Here is a 22,654-nt window from a genome sequence, read left to right as displayed (position 1 = left end):
CCTTGCTTGGGGGAAGTTAGGAAGGAAAGGAAGACTGTTAAAAGGAGACTGGAGTAGATTTAATCACTAGATAAGAAGATTTCTCTACAGTGACAAGATCCCTAAAGTGTTAAACTGGATATGGTTACCATGGAGCTAAGACTCCCACAGAAAAAAATTACAGCATTTTGAAACATTTGTTGGAAGCACACAGGGAGACAAATAAATGACACTGCACCACTTTCAGTCCTTATTAGGTCACTCAAATTCTACCTGCAAGTGGATGCTCAAGGGAGGGATTTCTATAGGCTTTTACTGAATAGTTCAGCCACAGCCTTTCTAATTTAGAAATCTTTGACTGAGAACTGCAGATAAGTTTCTTGGGCAATGGAAGACTTCACTGTATTAATGCAATTCCTTTTTATCAACAATGGTTCCAAGTGAACTGAGTGAGGGCTTGGTTTAACTAAATATAAAAAAAACCCCAATAACAACCAAACAATAAGAAACAATACAAAAGATTGCTGACTTCAATCTTTCACCTTCTTTGTAGGAACTGCATTTCTACTCCTGAATTTGATAATGTAAAAGGCATCCCATGCATGAGAGGATTGCTGCTATAAAAATTACCTCTCAGTAGCTGGGCAAGAGACTGTCTTTTGTGAATATGTTTGTATTTTGTCTCTGACCTAATTTATGCATACTCCAAGAAAAGAGGACTTTCCAGCTCTAAAGCCACGGTAAAAAGGACATAGTCATGTTTTTTATGGATTTTTTAAAATAAACTATTCTATTACGTGTTGAAATACAACATTTAGCCCTAGTTCTACTCTAATGCACACTGATTGCATGTTCTAGCTTAATTACAAGTTTTCACCATAGGCTTCCTGAGCACAGGCAATTAACATTAGGGCTATCACACTTTCCTCTTCATAAACTCACAAAGATCAGGAATGCCATTCCTGCTACTTGAGGATAGTTCTTGCAGTGAACAGAAATCCAGCTGTAAGCCTGTATGACTGTAAGCCTGATTTGGAGAATTTTGGCTTATAGACAACTACAATGCTATTCCTAAATTTTTCCCTCTGACTCAGCATGAAGGACTCTTTTGCTGCTTGATTCCGTCTCAGAGGGAACACTTCTGATAAAGTCCTGTGCCTTATACAATATAGAGCTGGGTGAGTAAATACTGCTAGAAGAACTAAGTCATTCAGTGGTAACATGTAATCTGTTAAAAAACTGCCTGGAAAAAAGTGGCTGGAAAGCTGCCTGTGGAAAAGGACCTGGGGGAGTTGGTCAACAGCTGTCTGAACATGATCTGACAGTGTGCTCAGACAGCCAAGACAGTCAATGGCATCCTGACTTGTATCAGAAATAGTGTGGCCAACAGGATCCTCCCCCTGTACTTGGCATTTGTGAGGCTGCACCTTGAATACTGTGTTCAGTGTTGAGCCTCTAACTACAAGAAAAACATTGAGTTGCTGGAGCATGTCCAGAGAAGGGCCAAAAGGTGGTGAAAGGACTACAGGAAGTGGCTGAGGGAGCTGGGGCTGTTTAGCCTGGAGAAAAGAAGGCTCAGGGGAGACCTTTTTACCCTCTGCAGCTCCTCAAAAGGAGGTTCGGGTGGGAATCAGTCTCTTCTCCCAGCAACGGGGAAGAGGAAATGGCCTCAAGATGCAGCAGTGTAGGTTTAGACTGGATATTAGGAAAAATTTCTTCACTGAAAGGTTTGTCAAGCATTGAAATAGGCTGTCCATGGAAGTGGTTGTGACACCATGCCTGGATGTATTTAAAAGATTCACAGATGGAACATGGTTTAGTGGTGAACACAGCTGTTCTAGCTTAACATCTTGATCTTACAGGTCTTGTTCCAGTGGATGCAATCTCCCTCTGCCTGAATTACCTTTTAGGGAGTTTGAGCTGAATTCAGCACAGTTGCTGAGTTGGGTTTATTGGTTTCTGCCTTATCTTGGGAGTTCTGCCAGACGGTCTATAAATTCTGCATTCTTTGTGTCCACTATTTGTGGTTATCCTACTGCCCAAGCCTTGTTAAACTCCCCCTAGGTCTGAGATCACTGAAGCATGTCCAGCTCTAACCCTTAACAAGGCGATTCTACCAACAAGTAATTTGTTTTCTAACACATGGACATCACCTAGAGCTTGCTTGTTAGCTGCTCTCTCTTTATGGGATTAAATCTCCCTTCTTGCTTAGGCTTCAGAGTGTACAAACATCAAACATCAAAGAACATCCTTTCTTAAGGGAATATTCCACACTTTGCAGCACTTCCTTTTGTTGCCATACCTTCAATCAAGCAAATTCCATTTCTGTTAAGTTTGTTGTACTAATCATAAATGGGCATCTACAAAATATTCAGGTTAGGGGTTGGTTTTTATTTTGGTTGGGGAATCATCTATCATCTCCCACAGATGATAATTCCCTGCAGAATTAACCCACTAGCACTTTTCTGATTTGTTTGGGTTTTTGTTTTATTTTTGTTTGCTCTTGTGGTTTCACCTGTTTCATTTAACTTTTATTTAACACCTTCCTATTGCAATGTAACATTTCAAATGTGTTACGACTCCTATTCATATGGACCATACTTTCCTTGTGTACTCATTTGCAGCCTGTCCATCCACACATCGAGGTAAGCTCTTTGTATCAGAGAATGCAGTTTTCTTGCATTTGTACACAAGTAGATCCTTGCCTTTATCTGGGTGCAACAGAATCAAAATCAGAACTACTCAAATATTCAGAAAAAAACAAAACAAAAAGTTTCTTGCCTACATAGTCTATATATTGGTATTATACTACAGGTACTATTTTGTTTACTTAGATTAACACCACAGTTTGAGTAACAGCTGCAAACATTAAGAGAGTCTTTCAAAACACATTCATTAGGCTAAACGTGGGGTTTAGTCAGGGTTCCCTTGAGATGGTTTAAGATAATTCTCTCAAGTTTGGCCATCATTAGATCACAGGGCTGAAATTACTACTTCTCATTGCAACATGAGGAGTGCCTGCTCTCCATGTTTAATGCTGAATCACTGTTTCACAACCAAATCTTAATATAATCAACACAGAAATTAAACTTAGTTGTTTCTTTTAATTGAACCACAGATAACGTAGATCTCCCTTTCTGCATCTACAGGCTCTCACATTTATAAAGTTTACCTTTCAGTTACAGTTTAGCAACAGTACACTCTCACCACCTATAACTACCAACGACTGACTCTTGCACATAGCTGTAACACTTTATCAAGTTCTACGCATGAACATTACCCTAACTTTTAAATAGCCAAAGACAAGACCTGCAGCCAGTGATTCAAGCACAGCTTACAATCACAAGAGCCGTGCAAACTATGTATGTGATAGACACAAAGCAACCAGAGTTTTTATGCATATAGAATATTGTAACAGGAGAAGAAATACTTGGGAAGAAGCAGGTGCTGCCATTGCCTCAGACCTCTATTTTAGGACAGAAGCACATTGCCCAACATTGTCTAAGACAGCATTTCTGTAAACATTGTAAATCTTCACCTTACATATGCCCCTTTTCGCCCCAAATGCTTCACAATCAATGTGCAATTATCCTATAATCAACCAACCACCCTTAAAAAAACCAAAACAATGGAGGTGTGTACCAAGAATCCTGACTAAATCTCTGCTTGAACAAAAGGAGATATAAGTTATTTTTGAGATGCCACCTCAATCAAAGAAAACTGCACCTGGATGGTGGCATGGTCAGATGCGAGCTAACCCAGCATTGCTAAAAGCTCACTGCTTTTCCCACGTTTATACAATATTACAGAATTACAGAATCATCTAGGTTGGAAGTGACCTTTGAGATCATCAAGTCCAACCTATGACCAAACACCACCTTGTCAACCAGATCATGGCACCAAGTGCCACGTGCAGCCTTTCCTGGAACATCCCCAGGGGTGGTGACTCCACCACCTCCCTGGGCAGCACATTCCAATGCCCAATCATCCTTTCTGAGAAGAACTTCTTCCTACTGTCCTATTCCTAATATCCAGAAAATAATAACTGTGTCTTTGGCTCAGTCCTCTGTAGCTGCACTTGAGAGGAATAGCTCTGACTTCTATTTTAACAACTGCAATCACCAGTTTACTGTGAAATCCCCTGGCTTAAGAAAGAACAGGGAAAGAAAACAGAGTACATAGAATCTGGTATCTGGTTCTGGTGTTCTGATAGAGCTGCATCACCCAGCTAGCTGATAGGGTGTTTCCCTACAGCCATGATGCTGGAGATTAAAGGGATGCAAAGAAATAAAGAAACTGGATATTGTTAACTGATTTGCCTGGAAGTAGCCTGAGGCCAGGATAATCTTCCATCAAGTCCCATGTTATCACTGGCTCTCTGTCTAGTTTGTTTTAGAAAAGAGACACAGATGTGAAAAGATAAAAGTAGTAAATTACTCAGGATATAGTTAAATTGCATGAACACATCATAGAACTATGTAATTATGTGATTAATTTTCTAAATAGAACTAGAAATATTCTATGGATGTCATGGATATCTGAAACAGAATATGACCTCTTTCATCTTTTTTCTTCATTGCAGATTTCTCCTCCCTTCTCCCCTCCATTTTTTATGTTGTGGTGAACACTGTGGCTAGCACAGGTTTTTCCCACGAGAATTCTTCTTGTGTTTTATAAATAAAGATAAAGTTTGGATCTTATTGGAACAGTGTCCCAGAACTTGGACAGTGCAGGCCTGGCCAATCAGGCCTGGGGGAAGGCTTCTGACCGACCAATCTGGGTGACTTTTGAGAACTCTATATATGTGATGAAATCAAAACAATAAAGGTCATTCCTCTTGCCACTGAGAACTGGTGCCTTCATTACTCTGCTAGCTGCTCAACAGCGACAGAACACATTTCACCCTTTAGAATGTTGTGATTTATGATTCTGAATGGTCTTCATATTGGCAAGGATAAGAAAGTTCATATTACCACTCTAATTGGCAAGTTACACTTTATAAACAGGCCCTTATTTCGTCAATGATGTTATTTAAGCCTAAGGTCAACCTTGAGAGAAGCTGGCATGGGAAGACCCCAGGTAGAAAAAAATGGGTCTTTCTAACAAAAACAAGCTTCTCAGAATGAATCTAGAACCTTCCACATACCACCAAGATTCCTGAATTTCAAATAATTCACAGAAAGGATATACTTCCTTGTTCAGTTTCTCTCAAAGTTGATGTTCCTCAACAGCAAGGCACCAGTGGATGCAACATCACAGCTTATTGCTTGTGACAAGCAGATAGCAACTATGACAAGAAATGGCACTTATACTCTGGTTAGCAGTAAAAGTTAATTAACAACAGCTTCTGTAACTTATCTGCAGTTAAGCTAGCTAGGCCAGTCACAATGAGTCATCAAACTGTGTCTTTTCAAACCAAAAAATGAACAAAAGCCTTAGTAAGAAAAAAAAATTCCCTTTTGATATATCTTCCTTAATAAATAATTTTTTTAACATTATCATTATATTTTCATATATTCACATCAATATATTTTAAATGCAGGTGATAGCATTTTTCCCTCTTTGAGGAGACTTGTTACTGTCTAACAAATTAGCGATTAGTGACTTCTCTACTGGAAGAACAATCTGGCTGTTTAAACAATGTTTGCAACATATTCTATATATTATAGCTCATCCTTTTGGACCTCGCCAATTTTTTAAGGCTAGCTGATTTAGTAGCTCTTAATTTCTCTTAACTTTCACAATAATAAAAGCATGCTACACAGTGCAGTTCATTTTATGCATACAGGAGATCAGATGCAAAATGTGTAAGTGAAAGAAATTTGAAACTCAGGCTGATTTGTGTGAGTAAAGCACAGTGATTCCTCCCTAGGCCAGCTTTGACATAATAAGCTTTCACTTCTTCACACATTAAAGTAAAGCAACAATGGGAGAATGTTCACATCACTGGTGAAAAATATAATCTCATGTACTATCCAATAAAACTGTTATATTCACTTCTGTGAAACTGTGCCCGGTAAACTTGTCTTTGCAGTGCAGCTTGAAATCATTGTTTGAAAACCATTAGGCTTGAAAGAGTCATAATAGTTGCTGAATTTTCCTTCTCCTGTAAAACAAAATTTTATATTAACATGCAACTATTATTGAAGGTTTTTGGGTTTGGGTTTTTTTTTGTTTGTAAATGACATTATAGTTGTTTTTATTATGTGTGTACAAAGAAATTTTTCCATCTTTATAGAAGTCAAAATATTAGAATAAAAACTTTAAACTATGTAAGAAACACCTCAAGATCATTACTTTATAAAAAGATATACCAACATCTTTATTAAGAGAAACTTGAGAAGAAAATATCATGGGACTGATTAGACAAAAATTCAAAGATAATAGAATCCAAATATTCTACACTTATATTACCTGGCACAATATGAGATGCAATGTCACTTAATTGTACAGGTGGAAATATTTTGGCCGTGTACAAGATTTAAAATTTTACCTCATTCCATTTCATGGAAGAAATTTAAAAAACTTAAGGATATCTGGAGCAAAAATACAATAAACGCAGTAAATAAATCTTGAATAAAACCTAATACTGAAAGCAATTACGGATAGTCATCACTCACATTTCCATATACAGAAAAGATGAGGCAGTGAAGTCAATGAACATCAGACAGAGTCTTGGGATATGGAAGTCATTTGGCCTTGAGCATTCTAGTGAATCATCTGTGACCTTAGTGCTAGTATGTATTCTAAGCTTGATGATCCCTGTACTCCCATTTATACATGGCACTGCTGATGTAGTTGGAAAGCATGTTAAACTTCCAGTGCTGTAAATTAATTCTGCATCATCTGTTAAAAAGGTGTTTGAGTTCTCAAGTTGAAATTCTGTTTTTGTACAAGTAATTTTAAAATATTTTACCTAAGTTGCAGTTCTTCTGTATTTGTTATTGAAGAGATTTCAAATTGTTGCAATTGTGTCAAGGGAAGTTGGTTTTCTGGTACAAGGTATTAGAGAACATGGCTGGGTGCTGAAGTAGCTGAAATACTCAAGATTGACAGAGATGATTGCTGTGGACTAAAAACAGCTCAGGCGTGTGCTGACTACTCAGCTCACTGAGGAACTAGCACTTGCTTATCTGGATAAAAGCCCAGTAGAAGGAACAAACCTGATGTTACTACTGAATCTTTCACCTTATGTTGCTGATCTCTCTGCCATTACTTCTACTGACAGTAGCCATCACTCCTCCCCATGGATGTGATGTGCCAGAAGAGAGAACTGGAAAGGAGCGATTACAGACTGGTCATCAGCTCCTATTTGCAGCTGAACCATGTCTGTGGAGACTGCGAGGTGACTGACTGCTGGAGTGCAACGACTGACAATCAGCAACTATGTGTGCATCATATTGAGACACTACCAAATATAGTAGGTCTAGGAGGGGAAAAAAACAAAATCAATTTCCCTGCAGGCTTTTATAACTACAAGGCATATCCCAGACTTGAACTACTTCAGATGCACCCTAAAGTGTCACAAATTTACCAATTGCACTTCAGAATATTACTGTCATTTTCAGAACTACAAAAGTTCCCAAAAGTTCCCAAAAGTTACCTAAACACATTAAGTATTTAGGTGGGAAGTATCTGCTGAAATTAGAACATAAACTCTTCTAAAGTAGTGCCTGGTACACAATTTTAGATCTTCTGGCACCAAAACCACTATATCCTACTAAGCTATAGAAGGAATGGTCTGGTGATGTTTTCATGATGTTAAAGACAGAATACAAATTTAAAACTTGTACATTGTAAAAATAAAACAAAATACTCATTGAGGCATACATTAATACCTCTTGTTTTCTTTCTGAATCTTTTAAAGTGTATTTATGTTACCACATTTTTTTTAATTGAGATGATAATTTTACTGCCTGTAGAGGTCTGTGCTTATTATATAGCCACACTGTCATTATGTGCCCTTTCAGAAAATGTGCATTTTGTGTATGAAGTCAAGTAACACATACCTCTTAGCTTGTATCCTGTTATTGAATTCAATATCTCCAAATTAACTGCATGCCAATTTTATGTTTCATCTCCTTCATGCCTGCAACCCTGCTTTAATTTTTGGAACGTGTAGCTAATGCACCTGGCAGCATTTGGCTGTGTGGTCACAGCACTGCCATGGGAACAGAGAAGAGGCAATATTCACTGCTGGATTTCAATATGAATCATACTCAGTTAGTATGGCATGGGACTCGAGATCAGAAAACCCACTTGCTGCATTCTATAAAAATGCATAATGTCACTGACAAACTCACTGTTTATTACTGAAAATATTAATTCCCATTTAGACACCAAAAAGCAGAGCATGAGCAGAAGACAAATCCCTACAACAACCACCAGTGTGGCTAGAAGGAAATAACTTAGGTTTATTGCATGGTCACAAATCCTTTCAAAAAGCTTTTCACTCACTAACATTCCAAGGAAAGGCTGAAGAGTTTTGCTTGACTGTAACAAATTTTATGTTATTTCAGCAGAACTGCATCAACACCAAAGACCCCCAGAAATATAACTGGGGAAAAGAGGAAAAAAAAAAAAGGAAAAGAACTAACAAGGAGTTAGTTAGACCTATCCTAGAAATTAAATCTATCATGAATATGTTCAATCTCACAAGTCCTTTCTAACAATACACTGTAGCATATTGTAGTAATACTGTAGTATATGCACTGATTTATTTTTGAAATAGCATTTTTAAAATTCATTCTGTAGAAAGAAACAGTAGAAAAGCATGATGCTGAGTTCACGTGGTATAATGTTGCTTTAATTTTAACTGATGTAGACTAGCCTAATACGGAGCAGCTTGTTAAAGTGCAACTCATTACATATAATTACATATATCCCATGTATACAATACGATATGATATATTACATGATATGATATGATATGATATGATATGACTGATATATACTGGCATATGTCACACATACATGTACTATGATTGTATGTTGTTCTACAATGCATCTCTGAACGATACTGATCTACATCCTTTTTAGAAAGAAAGAGGATTACGGTCTATTCTGTAGATCCATGCTAAATCAAAGGTAAGAAATGTCTCAAGGAAACAAAACAGACAATGTACCATCTCAAGAGCAAAGGAACTGTATTCCTACCTCCACCACCTTCAATCTGACAGAAAGAAATTAGCCTTCACCTCAGATTAATCATGATGCAAGTCTTCATTGTTCACTGTTTCATCTGCAAAAACTCTACTTGCCTTTTCTTCTTTCTGCAAGAAAGTCTTCCAATACAACACCACCCAGAAAATGCATTTTTCCCAGTGTATTTATTACAATTGGGTTTTTTTATTTACTCATGACACTAGTAAATCTACTTTGTAATTAGAATGCCAAAAATTATGAATTTACAACATGCTGGATATAGTTTCACTGCCTTCTCATAATCCCTTTTTGCCTTCTTTGTTATTTTTCCTCTTATTTTAATGGCAAGCATCTGACAGCATAGATGTTCCACTCATTCTGTGTTTCTACCACAAGCTGGGAACAGATCTCAATATCCTAACTCAGAGAATGAGGAAGCCTGAAGCATAACAAGGCAAATCATGTGATGTACTAAGAAATCCTAATGCAGTTTTGGCTATATCACCCCTCTTTTCCTCAACAGCAGCTATAAAATTTCAACCATTAAATAAACTTCAAACAACACAGCATATGATTCACTGGAAACTTTGTCATATTCTATATCTGTCCTATAATATGATCCTACTTTCAGAAGGGAAACAATCCTAAGCAAAGAATGAGCATGAGCAGTTTTGCCTGTAGTGACAAACTGGGCAAAAATATTCATAAAGTTGTGAACACATGTAGGTAGTAAAAGTGGCAGTTGAATGAATGAAAATAAACCGAGCAACATTATTTACAAAGAAGGACATTACAAGCCTTAGAAACATAACTCAGAACAAATTTACAACATTAAGCATAATTTCCATGGTAGAAAATGAAAAAAAAATAAGACGAGAGTGATTTCAAGTAATTGTACTGGTGACAGCCTGAAGTTTAAGAAGAAAAACCAAATCTATTTGAAAGACCCTTTTAAAAGGAGAGGAAGAAACATGGTGTAGCTTTTGTTTTTTGTACAATTTTTGTTGTACTACTTAAAACACTTAGAAGTATGGACTGCTATACAACTCTTCAACTGCAGCAATAGGATCAGAAGAGGGACATTTGATGCACAGAGATAAATAGATACACAGATATGGAAATATTTAACTCAAAAATATCTGAACTCCTAATATACACCAGCTCTCAGAAACAATTCAAGTTTTATATAACATTATTCTTTCTTTATTTTTACCCTTTTTTATAAAGGAATTGACTGACTAATGAATTGCTGTATCCTGAATTGCAGTACATTTCAGTGACAATAGACAAAATGTTCTGATAAATTTGAAAACAATGCAATGGAATACACACAGCTGCTCAAGAAGCACACAGAATCTGTGCCAGCTCCCTTAGAAAGGGCTTCAGGAAGATTCCACTGATTTGATCTTAAGGCATTTCTTATCCTTTCTATACTTTTCTACAAATTCATGCACAACTCACTGAGATCAATTTCCATATTTTCGCAGTTATTAGTTGAACACCGCTAAAGATTTCTCCCTAGAAATACCTTCCATTATTGTCTGGTATTTTGACATTTGTCTAATATATTTGTTTGCAAGTATTGGTCTGGTGACTATTGTATAGGAGGTATCTGTGCTTTACTGAATCAAGTCACAGAGATCTGTGCTTCAGAGTATCAGCATGCAGTTAGCAGCATAACTATTAGACATAAAGTTGGACTATTAAGGAAAAACTATTTTCAAATCTCCACTTCATATGCTTTCTGTTGTGTCACAAGAGATACACTACTAGGAACACAGATTTGATAAAACAACATGTATTAGAAGCATCTAAAGAACTGGTTTTATGCCACACTAATCCCTGATAAACTGAAATTATTTAGTACAACTCTTAAAATATTTTTTAAAAAGCATGACATAATAACTTTTTATATTTATATTTGGCAATAGTGTAAGTGATTACAAAAAAAAAAAAAAAGCCAATTCACACTGTACCTGACAGTGCATATTGTAAAACTGAGATTACTTCCCCTCTCATTTTCAACACTGGAACAGTAGAAGAAATCATTTTCAAGAAATATAGACAGGAAAGTGTATCCACATATGTGTATGAGCCACTTAATTGTCTTGATTCTGAGCAGCAATTCAGTACACAAATAATCCAAAAAATATCTGAAAAAAATCTGTAAACTCGTATAAATCTACATACATGGACTAGTTCTTGAAAATAAATCCAAATATTCTGTTCTGGGTCTTTGTAACAACAGTATATTGCCACTTAAGTATAAAAGGTAACACTCAGTCTATGGAAGAAAACAGTTTCCCCCTCCTATGTGTAAACTTTTTTAGATAGTGATTGAAGAGGTTTATCAGAACACTTAAAGTTCGAGACTGGCTGTTAAAAGAGCAAAAGTTAAAGAAGAATCAGTAGCTGAGGCCTTTGTCACACTCAGAAATGAAGGGCTTGTAACCAGCTGGGGAAAGAATCACACATACACAGACATATGCATGAAGGCATACAGACACTTATACCCAGACACACCAGCACACACACTGTTTAGATCTACAGAAAACAAGCCAAAACTTTCTTGACTAATGAAGCATCTCAAAAAAAGTATTTCTACTAAAATAAGGGGAAGCACCTTCCATCAATACAAGGAATTGCTGGGAAAATAACAAAGCAATAGACCAACGAACTAATGTTACCACGTAACTTGGTCTCTAAGATGGCAAATAACTTTGATGTGCTTCATTACATTTCAACTGCTTTGGTCAGGGGTGGGACTTCCCCTTCACCCTCAACCATGCTCTTGGTTACTGTTAGCAAGTGATTATTTAAGTATTTCTAATGGAAGAAGGCAAAAGCTTTCTGCTCCAAGGGAGCGACCACTTCATATTTGATTAATTCAGCAGCAGTGGGAACTTGTGAATAATTTTCAGAGAGGAGAGGATTTTGTCAATTTATCATAGTAGTAAAGCCCAGGTAGCTAGGAAAGGCTCAAAGGAGAATGCTTTACACTCACTCATTTACATTAAGGGCAAAAGCATTCTTTCTATATCCCTCAGCGTGTTATCTAAAAACAGCACAGGTTGCCCTATGTATTCTCACCTAATGCTGCAAAATCTCAGCTACATTGATTTCCCATGTATTTACACCTTAGGGAGGGGTAACAAATAAACAATAGGGGAAAATCATCTAAACAAGCAGGAAACTAAGACACAGCAGTATTGCATGTTACACACATGCAACAAGTGTTTTGCTTCTTCCTTCCATACATAACACATGGAATATTCAGAGCCAAATCCAGAAAGAGGCCACCAACTAGAAAAGAAGATAATTCCAAGTATTATCACAATAAGGAAAAACACCAAAGATTTTGTAACAAAGACACAATAGTGCAGTGGTATAAGAGAAAAAAAAGCATGCTTATATATATTTATTTATGTTCATACTGAGCTTAAAAGTCAGAGAAAAATTCAGAAAGGAAATTACACTGTATAAATAACACCTTCTTTGAAATGCTGTCATTGCACATGAAGGCTTCACACAAGCAGTGGGACATACTTGAAATGAGTACTGAAGACATACTACTACTAGAACAATGAGAGTGTTCTTATCCTCTCTGGAATTTGTTCCTTAGGTCTTTGTCATTCCCATTGCTGCCAAACTAATCATATATAAGGAATGTCTTGGAACAGAAAGTGACAGCAAAAAGCTTTCCATCAAATATTATAAATGTGCCCACAAGTTGCTGCTGCACAGAAACAAATAGAGATATCATCATGCATTAATAAGCTTCTTGACCTTTTATATGAGGAGAAAACCTAAAAGTGAGGCACAAAACTAAACAACAACTTAGATCTGGAAGACAAAAATTCATAACCAACAAAAAATTGAGGACAAAAAGATGTTTCTCTTAAGGTAGCAAGCAATAATTTAAGTAGACTTTTAAGAGTTGATTCTCTTGCTCTTTCAAAAAATACTGTATGATATCTTTGAATCAAAAGACATTTAATCTTATTTTATACCTAACCAAGAAAGAGTTATCCCCAAGACCCTAAAATATCCTAGACTACTTCTCTCCAAAGACTAAAAAACAAAAATACAGTTATCAACATTTTCAAAGGAAGATTCAGCTGCACAAGCCTGGAAAACATTCAGTAGCAATCAAAATTCCCAGAAAATGTTTTGATTTGAAGAATATACTAATTGATTAACAATTTCCCTGGACGAGTTCTAAATGACTATTCTGCTTTATGTTTGTAAGCACAAACAGCGTTTAGGCAGCAATAAAAGCTGTAAGAAATCAGTACTGAAGGCGCATCTCACTGTAGCATTCAGTATCTAATAAATGTTTCCTTTCTCAGTATATTAAGAAATAACAATTCATCCCTTCCTCATGAAGGTGAAGGAATTTTTATCATGGAGAGGAGACAGCAGTAACTGATATGATTGTTTAGAGCAAGAAGTAGCTAGAAGTTCCAAGACAAATCTACTCCATTCTTTCCCCTATAAAAGGTTTCCTAGCACTATGTGGAAGGAACACTTCTGCATGGTCGCCCTTTTGCTATTTCCATTTTTGGCCCACACCTCTATTTAGCACTTTATTTTAACCATAGAGTTACTCTAGCATGAGAATGTATCACAGCAGCAGAAATTGCCATCTCATGTAGCACACACAGGCTACCTATGAAAGGGCAAAGCTTCTCACTCCATCACTGAGGATGACTGTTCAGTCAAGGCAACATCTTAGAAAATGAAAGGATGAAGGATACCCCTTTAAAGCTCCAGTCTCAGACTACAGCACCTTCCCCTAAAGGCTGAGTAATCTGCTAATCTATGTAACTCTAAAAAATGTAGTGGAGGGGAGGAATGTGGGGAAAGATTTTTCATTGACATTATCCACCCCCCCCCCCCCCATGAAATTCTCTGAGGCTTAAAAGTGCCAATGACACTTCATCACACCTAAACAATTCACAGAACCAGCCATAACTTCACTCCAACCTTTATTTCCCATAAATAAATTACCCCAGCCTCTCACAAATCAATCATGTAATTTCTTGCTTTGGGAACTTAGCATGTTTTATTTTAGTGACTTATCCTTTTAAAGTTGAATCAACTCTAGAGGAGCCTGTTTCTGGAACATTATTTGTGTTAAATGCAAAGTAAAGACAGCATGGAAAGAAGAGGAACTATACACATTTAATAGCAGTTTTTCCATGCTAGTTACACAACAACACACTCTTAGTCATGCAGAGTAAAAATAAGGAGACACAAGATGGGACATGAAAAGGATGTTATCCTCTTCCCAAAAATTAATGCATGTACACTACTTGCTTAAAAGTCCAAATTAGTTGTCATACTAGATTTGTGTAAAGCTTTAGGAAAGAATGGTGTGAGGGCTCTTTATAGAAAATTACACCAAGTGGAGGATATTTCACTAATTAACACCCCTTCCCAAAGAAATGCTTATCTCCTTTAAAGATAAGCTTATTTTAAGTAGAGAAAAGACCCCAAACATTTGCAGAGCCCTGACTTCAACATCTGTTGGTATTCCCTACACACAAGTGTGCTTTTGTGTGCATGTTTATCAGAAGAGGTCATCGGGGGCTTGCTTGGTTTATTCATCATTTTAAGGCACTCTTATTTGCAAAGCTTCTGTTAATGTCAGTGAAATCTAACCCAGACAGAAGTTTCAGAGGTCACATATTTGGCATGCTACATTTAGAAACCCAAGTACAAAGTTGACGAGGACGCTTCAAACACAGGGGATTACAGCGGAAATAGGTCTCCTTATACCAAACTGGCTATTGAGCAGATTCAGGGAAGAACACACTGAGACTGCATGATGCTATTAAAGCTCTTATTCTTGCTTTATTTTTTCCACTGACTAAATCAATTCTGCCATTTGGCAAAGCCCAGCACAGAAATAACACTTTATTTTTAATACAACAGGAAAGAAATAGACACGAGACACAAAATCAGGTACTACATGACCTATAAAAAGCAGATACTTACAGTTCGTAGGAACTGTATTTCATCTTCCCCTCCTTCACCCCCTTCAGCCATGGCTCTTGAGGAGTCAGCTCTGCTGAGGCTGATCGCCTCCACCGTCAGCTCACTGCGCTCTGTACAGCTCCTCTCCTATCAGTATTAGCATATAGCTAATCCACAGCCATATAGGGAGCTCAGCTAACTCCACTGCACTGCAGACTGTCAGTCAACCCCCTCACTGCCAGAGCCAACTGCGCTGTTTTTCCAGCTCATAGCAAGCAATTCTCTCCCTTTTCTCTCTACCCTGGAGGCAAAACCCCCTACTGTTAAGGTATTGCAGGAAGCATTATATGCATCACTAGGTGTTGATTTTTTTCCCCTCCAGATACTGTCTGGGCAAAACAGCAATAATGGTGAAGTGTTAATAAAAGCTGAGCTCGTGATTCCATTTTCACAGATCAGGATAGCAAATTTTGCACTGAATGTACCAAATTCAGCAACTCTGAACCTACTGATTATGCTGCAGAAGGATGTAAATCTGATGATCACAGGACAAGCTGATTTTGACAGCAGGTATTTTCAGATTGCTTACAATAATTTCCATTTCTTGCTTCTCTGCATAAGCAGCTGCAAATGTGATTTCCAAGATGACTTCATGATCTGAACCAACTATGTGTAGTTATTTGTGCTATCCCTTTATATGGTATTTATACCTATATCCTAAGGACTTCAAGGGCTTTATCAGTACCTTTTCAGGACTGCGCCTGAGTATTTATAGAAGGTGGTACATATTTGCTTTAGAATCCATAAAATACAATTATGCTAAAATAGAACTTAACTTTAAATTCTAGTTCAATCATGAAGAAATTTGTAATTAATGAGAATTACTTCATTTTCAATTCAAAATTGCTTCAATCCAATTCATTACTTCAATATGAGCAAACAATCAAGGGGAAAAATAGATCAACACTAGAACAAAATTTAATTAAGTGAGGGAAGGAAAACAAAAAGGACAGGAGGAAACAGAAGAAAGCACCAAGGAGGCTGTAGCCAGCCAATTGACTGCATGATCTTGAATCCTGTGGTAAAACTGCAACCACAGCTTACCCCTACATTCAACCCCTGAGAAGAATTACCCCAGTTTTGCGCAATCCCTATTTAACTTGATACATTCCCTCACAGGCTACCATATATACACAGTCTTTTTCTCAGTAAGAACATATTTACGATTTACAAATGAAAAACATAGGCTTGATAAGGAAAGAATATCTTCCCTGGGGTCACAAGGACAAGTGTAACACACTGAAAACTGAAACTACATGCTCTGTGCCCACAAGCTAATAATTTATAAACAACTGTCCTCTGGACATGGAGCCCAATGCACACTGCCCTTCCACCCCCCAAATTAATAGTAGTCTCATTTTGCACTGATTAAAATAAACATAGTCATACTAGCCAGACAATGAGATGCCCAGGATTTTCTCTCCTTGATGGACAAAACTCTTTGAAAAATGTTTTGTTTCACTCTCTCTTATCACCCTGAGAAACTCTGTCCAAAAATAATGCCAATCACATTACTCAGCAACAGGCAATTTCAGGTCAAAAGCAACTCAGAAACCTTTAGCTCACATAGTCCCACAGGCTCTCCCTGCCAGTCCATCCACTCCCTTTTCCCTACCTCCTGTTTTTTGTTGATTGCTGTGAGGAAGAAAAAAACGCTATGTGCAAGGCAATACAGCAGAAAAATTTTTCTACAAAGTGCCAGAAAGCTGATATGGTTGGTATCTGAACATCCATTTTTGTGTTTGGGTTCTTTTAGGGGTGTTTATTTTAACTCCAGCTGTCTTTGGATTAATGTTTTATCTCTTTCCTCATCAATAAAAAGAACACAATGTAACAGATCTTCCTTATGGAATATAGTTATTCCAGAAAAAATAATTAAAATATGAGAAGTGGGGAAAATTTGCCCAAAGACAAAGTATGCCAATCAGTAGTCTTACTAGAACCAGTAGGCAGTGAGGCCTACTATGACACCTGCTTATCCATGCATTTATATTCTTTTCTAGTCTACATTCTAGGGGAAGGCTTCCTTGACTGCAGTAGGGGAAGACAGGGGTGTTAGAACTAGATGATTTTTAAGGATCCTCCCAACCCAAACCATTCTATGATTCCATTATATTCACAATGGATTTGATACAGATATTGCATGGCAAAACCGACACACATAAGGACAACTTCTCTGTAACACCTTAAATGAAACAACCTTTCAAGCATACTACTTTACTTTGAAAAATTATAAGAAAGAAATGCCTAAGGACCTGAGACAATAAGCACAAGTGTTGTATTTCCTTCACCAACAGAAATCAATGTCATTTAGTGTATGTGCTGGTCAAATTTTCTTCAGTTATGCAACTAGATTTCCAGATAATAAGTTCTGAACATGCAAAGCTGAGATTAATCCATCTGAATCAAATGAGAAGGGAGAAGAAAATGTAACTTTCAAGTGTTCCTCATATATTGGAGTATTCCATTAAAATGCTTCCTATGAAAAGGAGAAAATTTAGGGTAAATTATAATTTACCCTAACAATTTAGGTAAAAAATAATATATTTATATCAATTAATATAGATAGCTATAGACATCTATGTCTGCAAACCCAAGTAAGGCAGATAGGTTACCAATTTTTTGTCCTTTAAACAGGTGTCAACATGCTAGGATATTTCTTTGCTTTTTTTTTGTAACAACAGAAAAAGCGTATGAAAAAAGGAATATTGTGAATACCTTGAGCATTATAACAGAGATTAAGTAAAATTCTGATTCATGTCAAACCAGTAGGTTTGGGGGTTTGTTTGTAAGTTCCTCTATTGTTTGATACTCAGCTTTACAATGCACCCATGCATTGTTTTGGTAACAATCTCCTGCCATAATAAGCTAAATATTTTCATTATATTAGATTCATAGATGTCTTGGTTTTTTAATTGTCAAGTGTAATGCAAAACCATTTCATAGCACTTCTATTCCCTAGAGATTCTTCTGGTATATGTTTAATTTAAGAAGAAAATTATTTGGAGTCTACAGCATAATGAGATCCACATCTCCTCAAGACATGTTTTCTCTCTAGGACTTCCCCATTGCTCCAAGATTGAGATTTGGCTGTTTATGGAACCACACTCAATCAGAAGTAATATTTATATGAAATATTGCATTTCTGGTTTCTTAACACCAACTTGTCATGAAAAAGTCCAAAATTATCACATATCACACAGAGTGTATATATGTATTTGAATCCATCTATGTATGTATACACACACACACACACACACACACACACACACACACACACACACTCACACACATATATATATACACATATGTATTTACAGTCATGCTGCTTTACTGGATATGGTTATAAAGTGCACCATTCCACTGTGAAAGCCACACAGGTCAAATAATCTGAATTGTGACCACTGTGTATTTTATGGTATTCTATTAATCCCAATCAATCCTAAATCTGTAATTTAGCACCGTTACTGGTAAACACACTCTGAACAGAGTTCATGGTATTTTAAAGCTATCAGAAGAACTTGTCTACAAATCAAATTTAAGGAAAACTTCCCTTCAGGTTTCAGTACAAACATTCAGCCTGGTTATCCTCCAACATAAGCTCTTCCCTCTCCCTAAGGGACTCAGGTTGACTGACTATTCACACGAGTCCTTGACTGTAGGATAGAATTTTAAAGTGGCAGTAGCCTGGCCATATAATAGTACCATGGCTATTACAAAACAAAATAAAAACAATCAACCCATTGTAAAAAATGAGTATCTGAACAATCTGTAAACAACGTTTCCTGTGTGTATTTTACCTTTGTGAAAATCGACTTAACACCCCCAATCAAAGATGAATCAAATAGCACATAGAAGATGTTTACAAAACCTGCCATAGTAATACATGCACACTGACATTTTAAAACGTACAGGTAATACCAGTTACTGAAGAGTCTGTTGGGTGAGGAATCAAAATTATATTCTCCACTGGTAATTGCAGGCCTTAGTGCTAAAAATTAGCTGCTGCTTAAAAGACTGTCATCTCTATATTCTTTATGTGCCTTTTAAGTACAAAAACATGCAAAAATACAGGTTTTAAAATGCCATTAAAAGAAACAAGTTGTTTTCTTTACAAAAACTTCACAAAGTATTCAAATTCATTATGTCAGCTCCTTGTTCAGTTCACAAATGTTAGGCACCTAAACAGGTGAACATTTCATTCACAGAAGAGAAGACTGTTTCTGTGAATATGCAATGAAAAAGTTCTTTGCTTCTGGGGCTTTTTAAGTTGTTGTTTTGTTTTGTTATTTGGGTTTTTCTGGAAGGTTTTTGTGTTTTTTTTATTTGTGTTTTCTTTTTAATTTAGTCAAGAGGAATTGCATTAAATTTTCCTGTGGAAAATATAGAGTCTCAGTCAAGTTGAAGAAAACCTTCATCAGAAGATGACCAGTTTCAGAATTTAGAAAGAGAATGTTTTATTTACACATATTTCCAAACTTCATCTACATTTTTTCCTGTCCTTTAAAAATTTTTTCTGGGTTTTATGCACATCCTATGTCACTTCTTTGTTATGTACCATGAAGTTTTATTTTGTTTTTAAAACTTGAGGAAATCTTAGGTGCTATTTCTATATCAAAGAATAAAGTTTATTACATAACGTCTCAGAATTCATAGCATAGTATCAATTCGGCTTGTAAGGCCTAATTCAGCAGCTTTCTAAGCAAATTCAGCACTACTTAATGCAAAATGAGGAAAGGACAGTAACGCAGAAGAGATGTTTAAAGTGTTCTTCACCAATGATCGAATCCTTATGTTAGACTGCCATCTGGTGGTGTACATTTTAAAAAGAGTGTGACTAGGAGCACAACAGTTCACATTATTTCAGCCTAAGACACTGGGCGTCTCATTTCCAATTTCACTATAGATTCTGAAATACTTTTTTTCTATAGTCTGTAGTGTTATTATCTTTGATATTTCATCCTCTTAATTTTTCACAAAAAAGAAAGAAAACAAAAACTAAAGAAAAGTATGCTCACAAGATTTTTCCTAATGCCAGCATATAAGTAGGACTTTCTCCTGTTTCCAAAAATACATTTACTGCACTCACAGTTGACTTAAGTCTCTCAAAACAGGGATTTTCAACATCTTTTAAAAATCTCCCCTTGAAACTGAAGCTCAAGGAGTGAACAGAAAAAAATATTTGACTTGAACTTCACTGACATTTAATTCAGACTAGATCCTTAAAGCTGTCACTTGGAATAGCAAATAAATTAGAAATTACATAGTGTAAAACACTCAAGTGTGAATTTTCACAAAGTCACAGAATCTGTCAGGTTGGCAGGGACCACAGTGGCCCAACTGCCCTGCTCAAGTAGGGTCACCCTGGAGCACATGGCACAGGACTGTGTCCAGATGGTTCTTGAGTATCTTCAGTGAGGGAAACTCCACAACCTCTCTGGACAATCTGTTCCAGTGCTCAGTCACCCCTACATGAAAGTTCTTCCTCATGTTCAGGTGGAACTTTCTGTGCATCAGTTTCTGCTCATTGCTTCTTTTCCTATTGCTTGGCATCACCTAGAAGAGCTTGGATCCACCCTCTTGGTACCCTCCCTTCAGATACTGATAGACATTGATGAGGTTCCCTCTCAGTTGCCTTTTCGTGAGGCTGAACAGGCCCAGCTCCCTCAGCCATTCCTCCCAAGGGAGATGCTCCAGTCCCCTCTTCATCTTCATTGTCCTTCACTGGACCTGCTCCAGGAGCTCCCTGTCTCTCGTACTGAGGAGTCCAGAACCAGACGCAACATTCCAGGTCCCTGTCCTCAGCCTTCACATCTCCAAAGAGGCCTTCCCTGTTTGTTAGCATAAGGTTGAGCAGCACACCATTCCTTGTGGGATTCTTCACTCCCTGTGACAGGAGGCTGTCATCAATGCTTTTCATGAACTGTGCTTCACTGTGCTGCTTCTCCAGCAGGTATGAGAGTAGTTAAAGCCCCCCACAAGAATCAGTGTCCATGACTTTGAGACTGCATCTAGCTGCCTGTAGAAGGCCTCATCCACTTCCTCATTCTGAGAGAAATTCAGCATTTTGGTTAAGCAGAGTAAGATTTTAACTAATTAGAGTAATTGGAAATGCTAGCTTTGTGTCTTATAACAGTTGCATGATATAGGGAGATTATCTCTAGGAAACCAAAACCATTCCTGGTCTCAAAATGACACCAATACCAAATTTTATGTTTCTGCTTCAAGCTATTATATATGATATGGACAAACCTGTATTTTTAAGCTTGCTTTATTCGTGAAATATCTGTTATATATTCCCAAATCTTATCCATCTGTCACAGATGAAGAATGACGGTTTCAGCATAATTTTCTGTAAGCATATGAGCACAGATTGTTTTGATGACCAATTAGGAAATTTTAATGAGGGATTTTCAAGGTTTTGAACAAAGTTCAGTGAAACTAAATTGTACTTTTACAGAAGTGCCTATGGCAAAACATTATGAAGAACCTGGAGTTTGTGTAAAGAACATTTCAGTGCATCTGCCAACAGAGAACTGCATTAATTCAGTTTGAATTCGATAAAAGCATGACCAGCCATTTAAAAAGAACAGAGACAGAAAAAATTCAGAACTAGCAATGCTGAGTAGCTGACTGTCCTAATGTGATACAGAATACTGACATAAGTCAAATGATAAATTTTCAAACTATAATATGATAGAATTAAGACTTACCATGTAGTTAGTGTTTCTCTTGCATCTACCACATAGTCCAAGAATTACCACCATAGAATGCCATGGCCATGTTAGCTAATTGTAGAGCTACAACTATAAAAATAGTCTTTATTTCTGTACAAATCTCAAAGATATCTAAATGTTAACTTCCTTCAAGACCATTGTAATTGCTGTCAACAAAATTACTATAGCTTTTCTAATCCGAACAGCTAAATATTAACAAACTGTCTATATACAGTGTTTTGTATTGAGCTATGTTGTTCAGTTGTGATTGGTAAAATAAAGTCTTCCAACACTGTTTTTGGATTGCCTCTGAGAAAATTGCTCAAGCACTTTTCATTAGATTTACTTTGGTTTCTGATTTACCTTTTCTCAGGGATTTTATACATAAATATTTCATTAATTTATATAAAATTGTTACATAAAACTACAGTTTTAAACTCCAGAGACTATTTCAATATTCACTTCTCTTCTAAAGAGAAATAAAACCATGGCAATACATACTCTGACTTAGACTTTTCATATTGAAAATACTGAATTTCTTTAATCATTGCATATTTTCTACTGACATGAGTCCACATGAAGCCAGTTCAGCTTGACATCTTACAGTAGCATAGAAAAAAATAGAGCCTAAGAAAGGTGTAGTTTTTATTGCAAGTAATTTTTAGTGCATCACAAATTAATCACAGTCAAATACAGTTCCAGAAAAAGTTCTCAGAAGAAAGGACAATTGTGACTGGGACAGAATTGACAGAAGCTTGCAGTGTAAGTTGATAGCA

At 36.7% G+C, this 22,654-nt stretch overlaps 1 protein-coding gene across 8 annotated transcripts in view; it reads right to left on the bottom strand.

Moving 5' to 3' along the window:
• RYR3 (ryanodine receptor 3) overlaps positions 1-15,268 on the bottom strand; it is a 187,543-nt gene extending 172,275 nt beyond the window's left edge. For 7 of the 8 annotated variants that reach the window (XM_085062051.1, XM_085062052.1, XM_085062054.1 and 4 more), the window contains exon 1: positions 15,124-15,267. In XM_085062051.1, the coding sequence (XP_084918177.1) occupies positions 15,124-15,174 (51 nt within the window). In that variant the 5' untranslated portion in view covers positions 15,175-15,267. Of the gene's footprint in view, positions 1-15,123 lie in introns of all 8 variants that reach the window. The other variant, XM_085062056.1, reaches the window with a different exon arrangement.
• Positions 15,269-22,654: the final 7,386 nt, after the last annotated feature.

The sequence above is a fragment of the Lichenostomus cassidix genome, chromosome 5 (genome assembly GCF_008360975.1).
Source record: "Lichenostomus cassidix isolate B80296 chromosome 5, HeHo_3.0, whole genome shotgun sequence".
Taxonomy (NCBI): domain Eukaryota; kingdom Metazoa; phylum Chordata; class Aves; order Passeriformes; family Meliphagidae; genus Lichenostomus; species Lichenostomus cassidix.
This window is presented reverse-complemented; position numbering and strand designations above follow the sequence as displayed.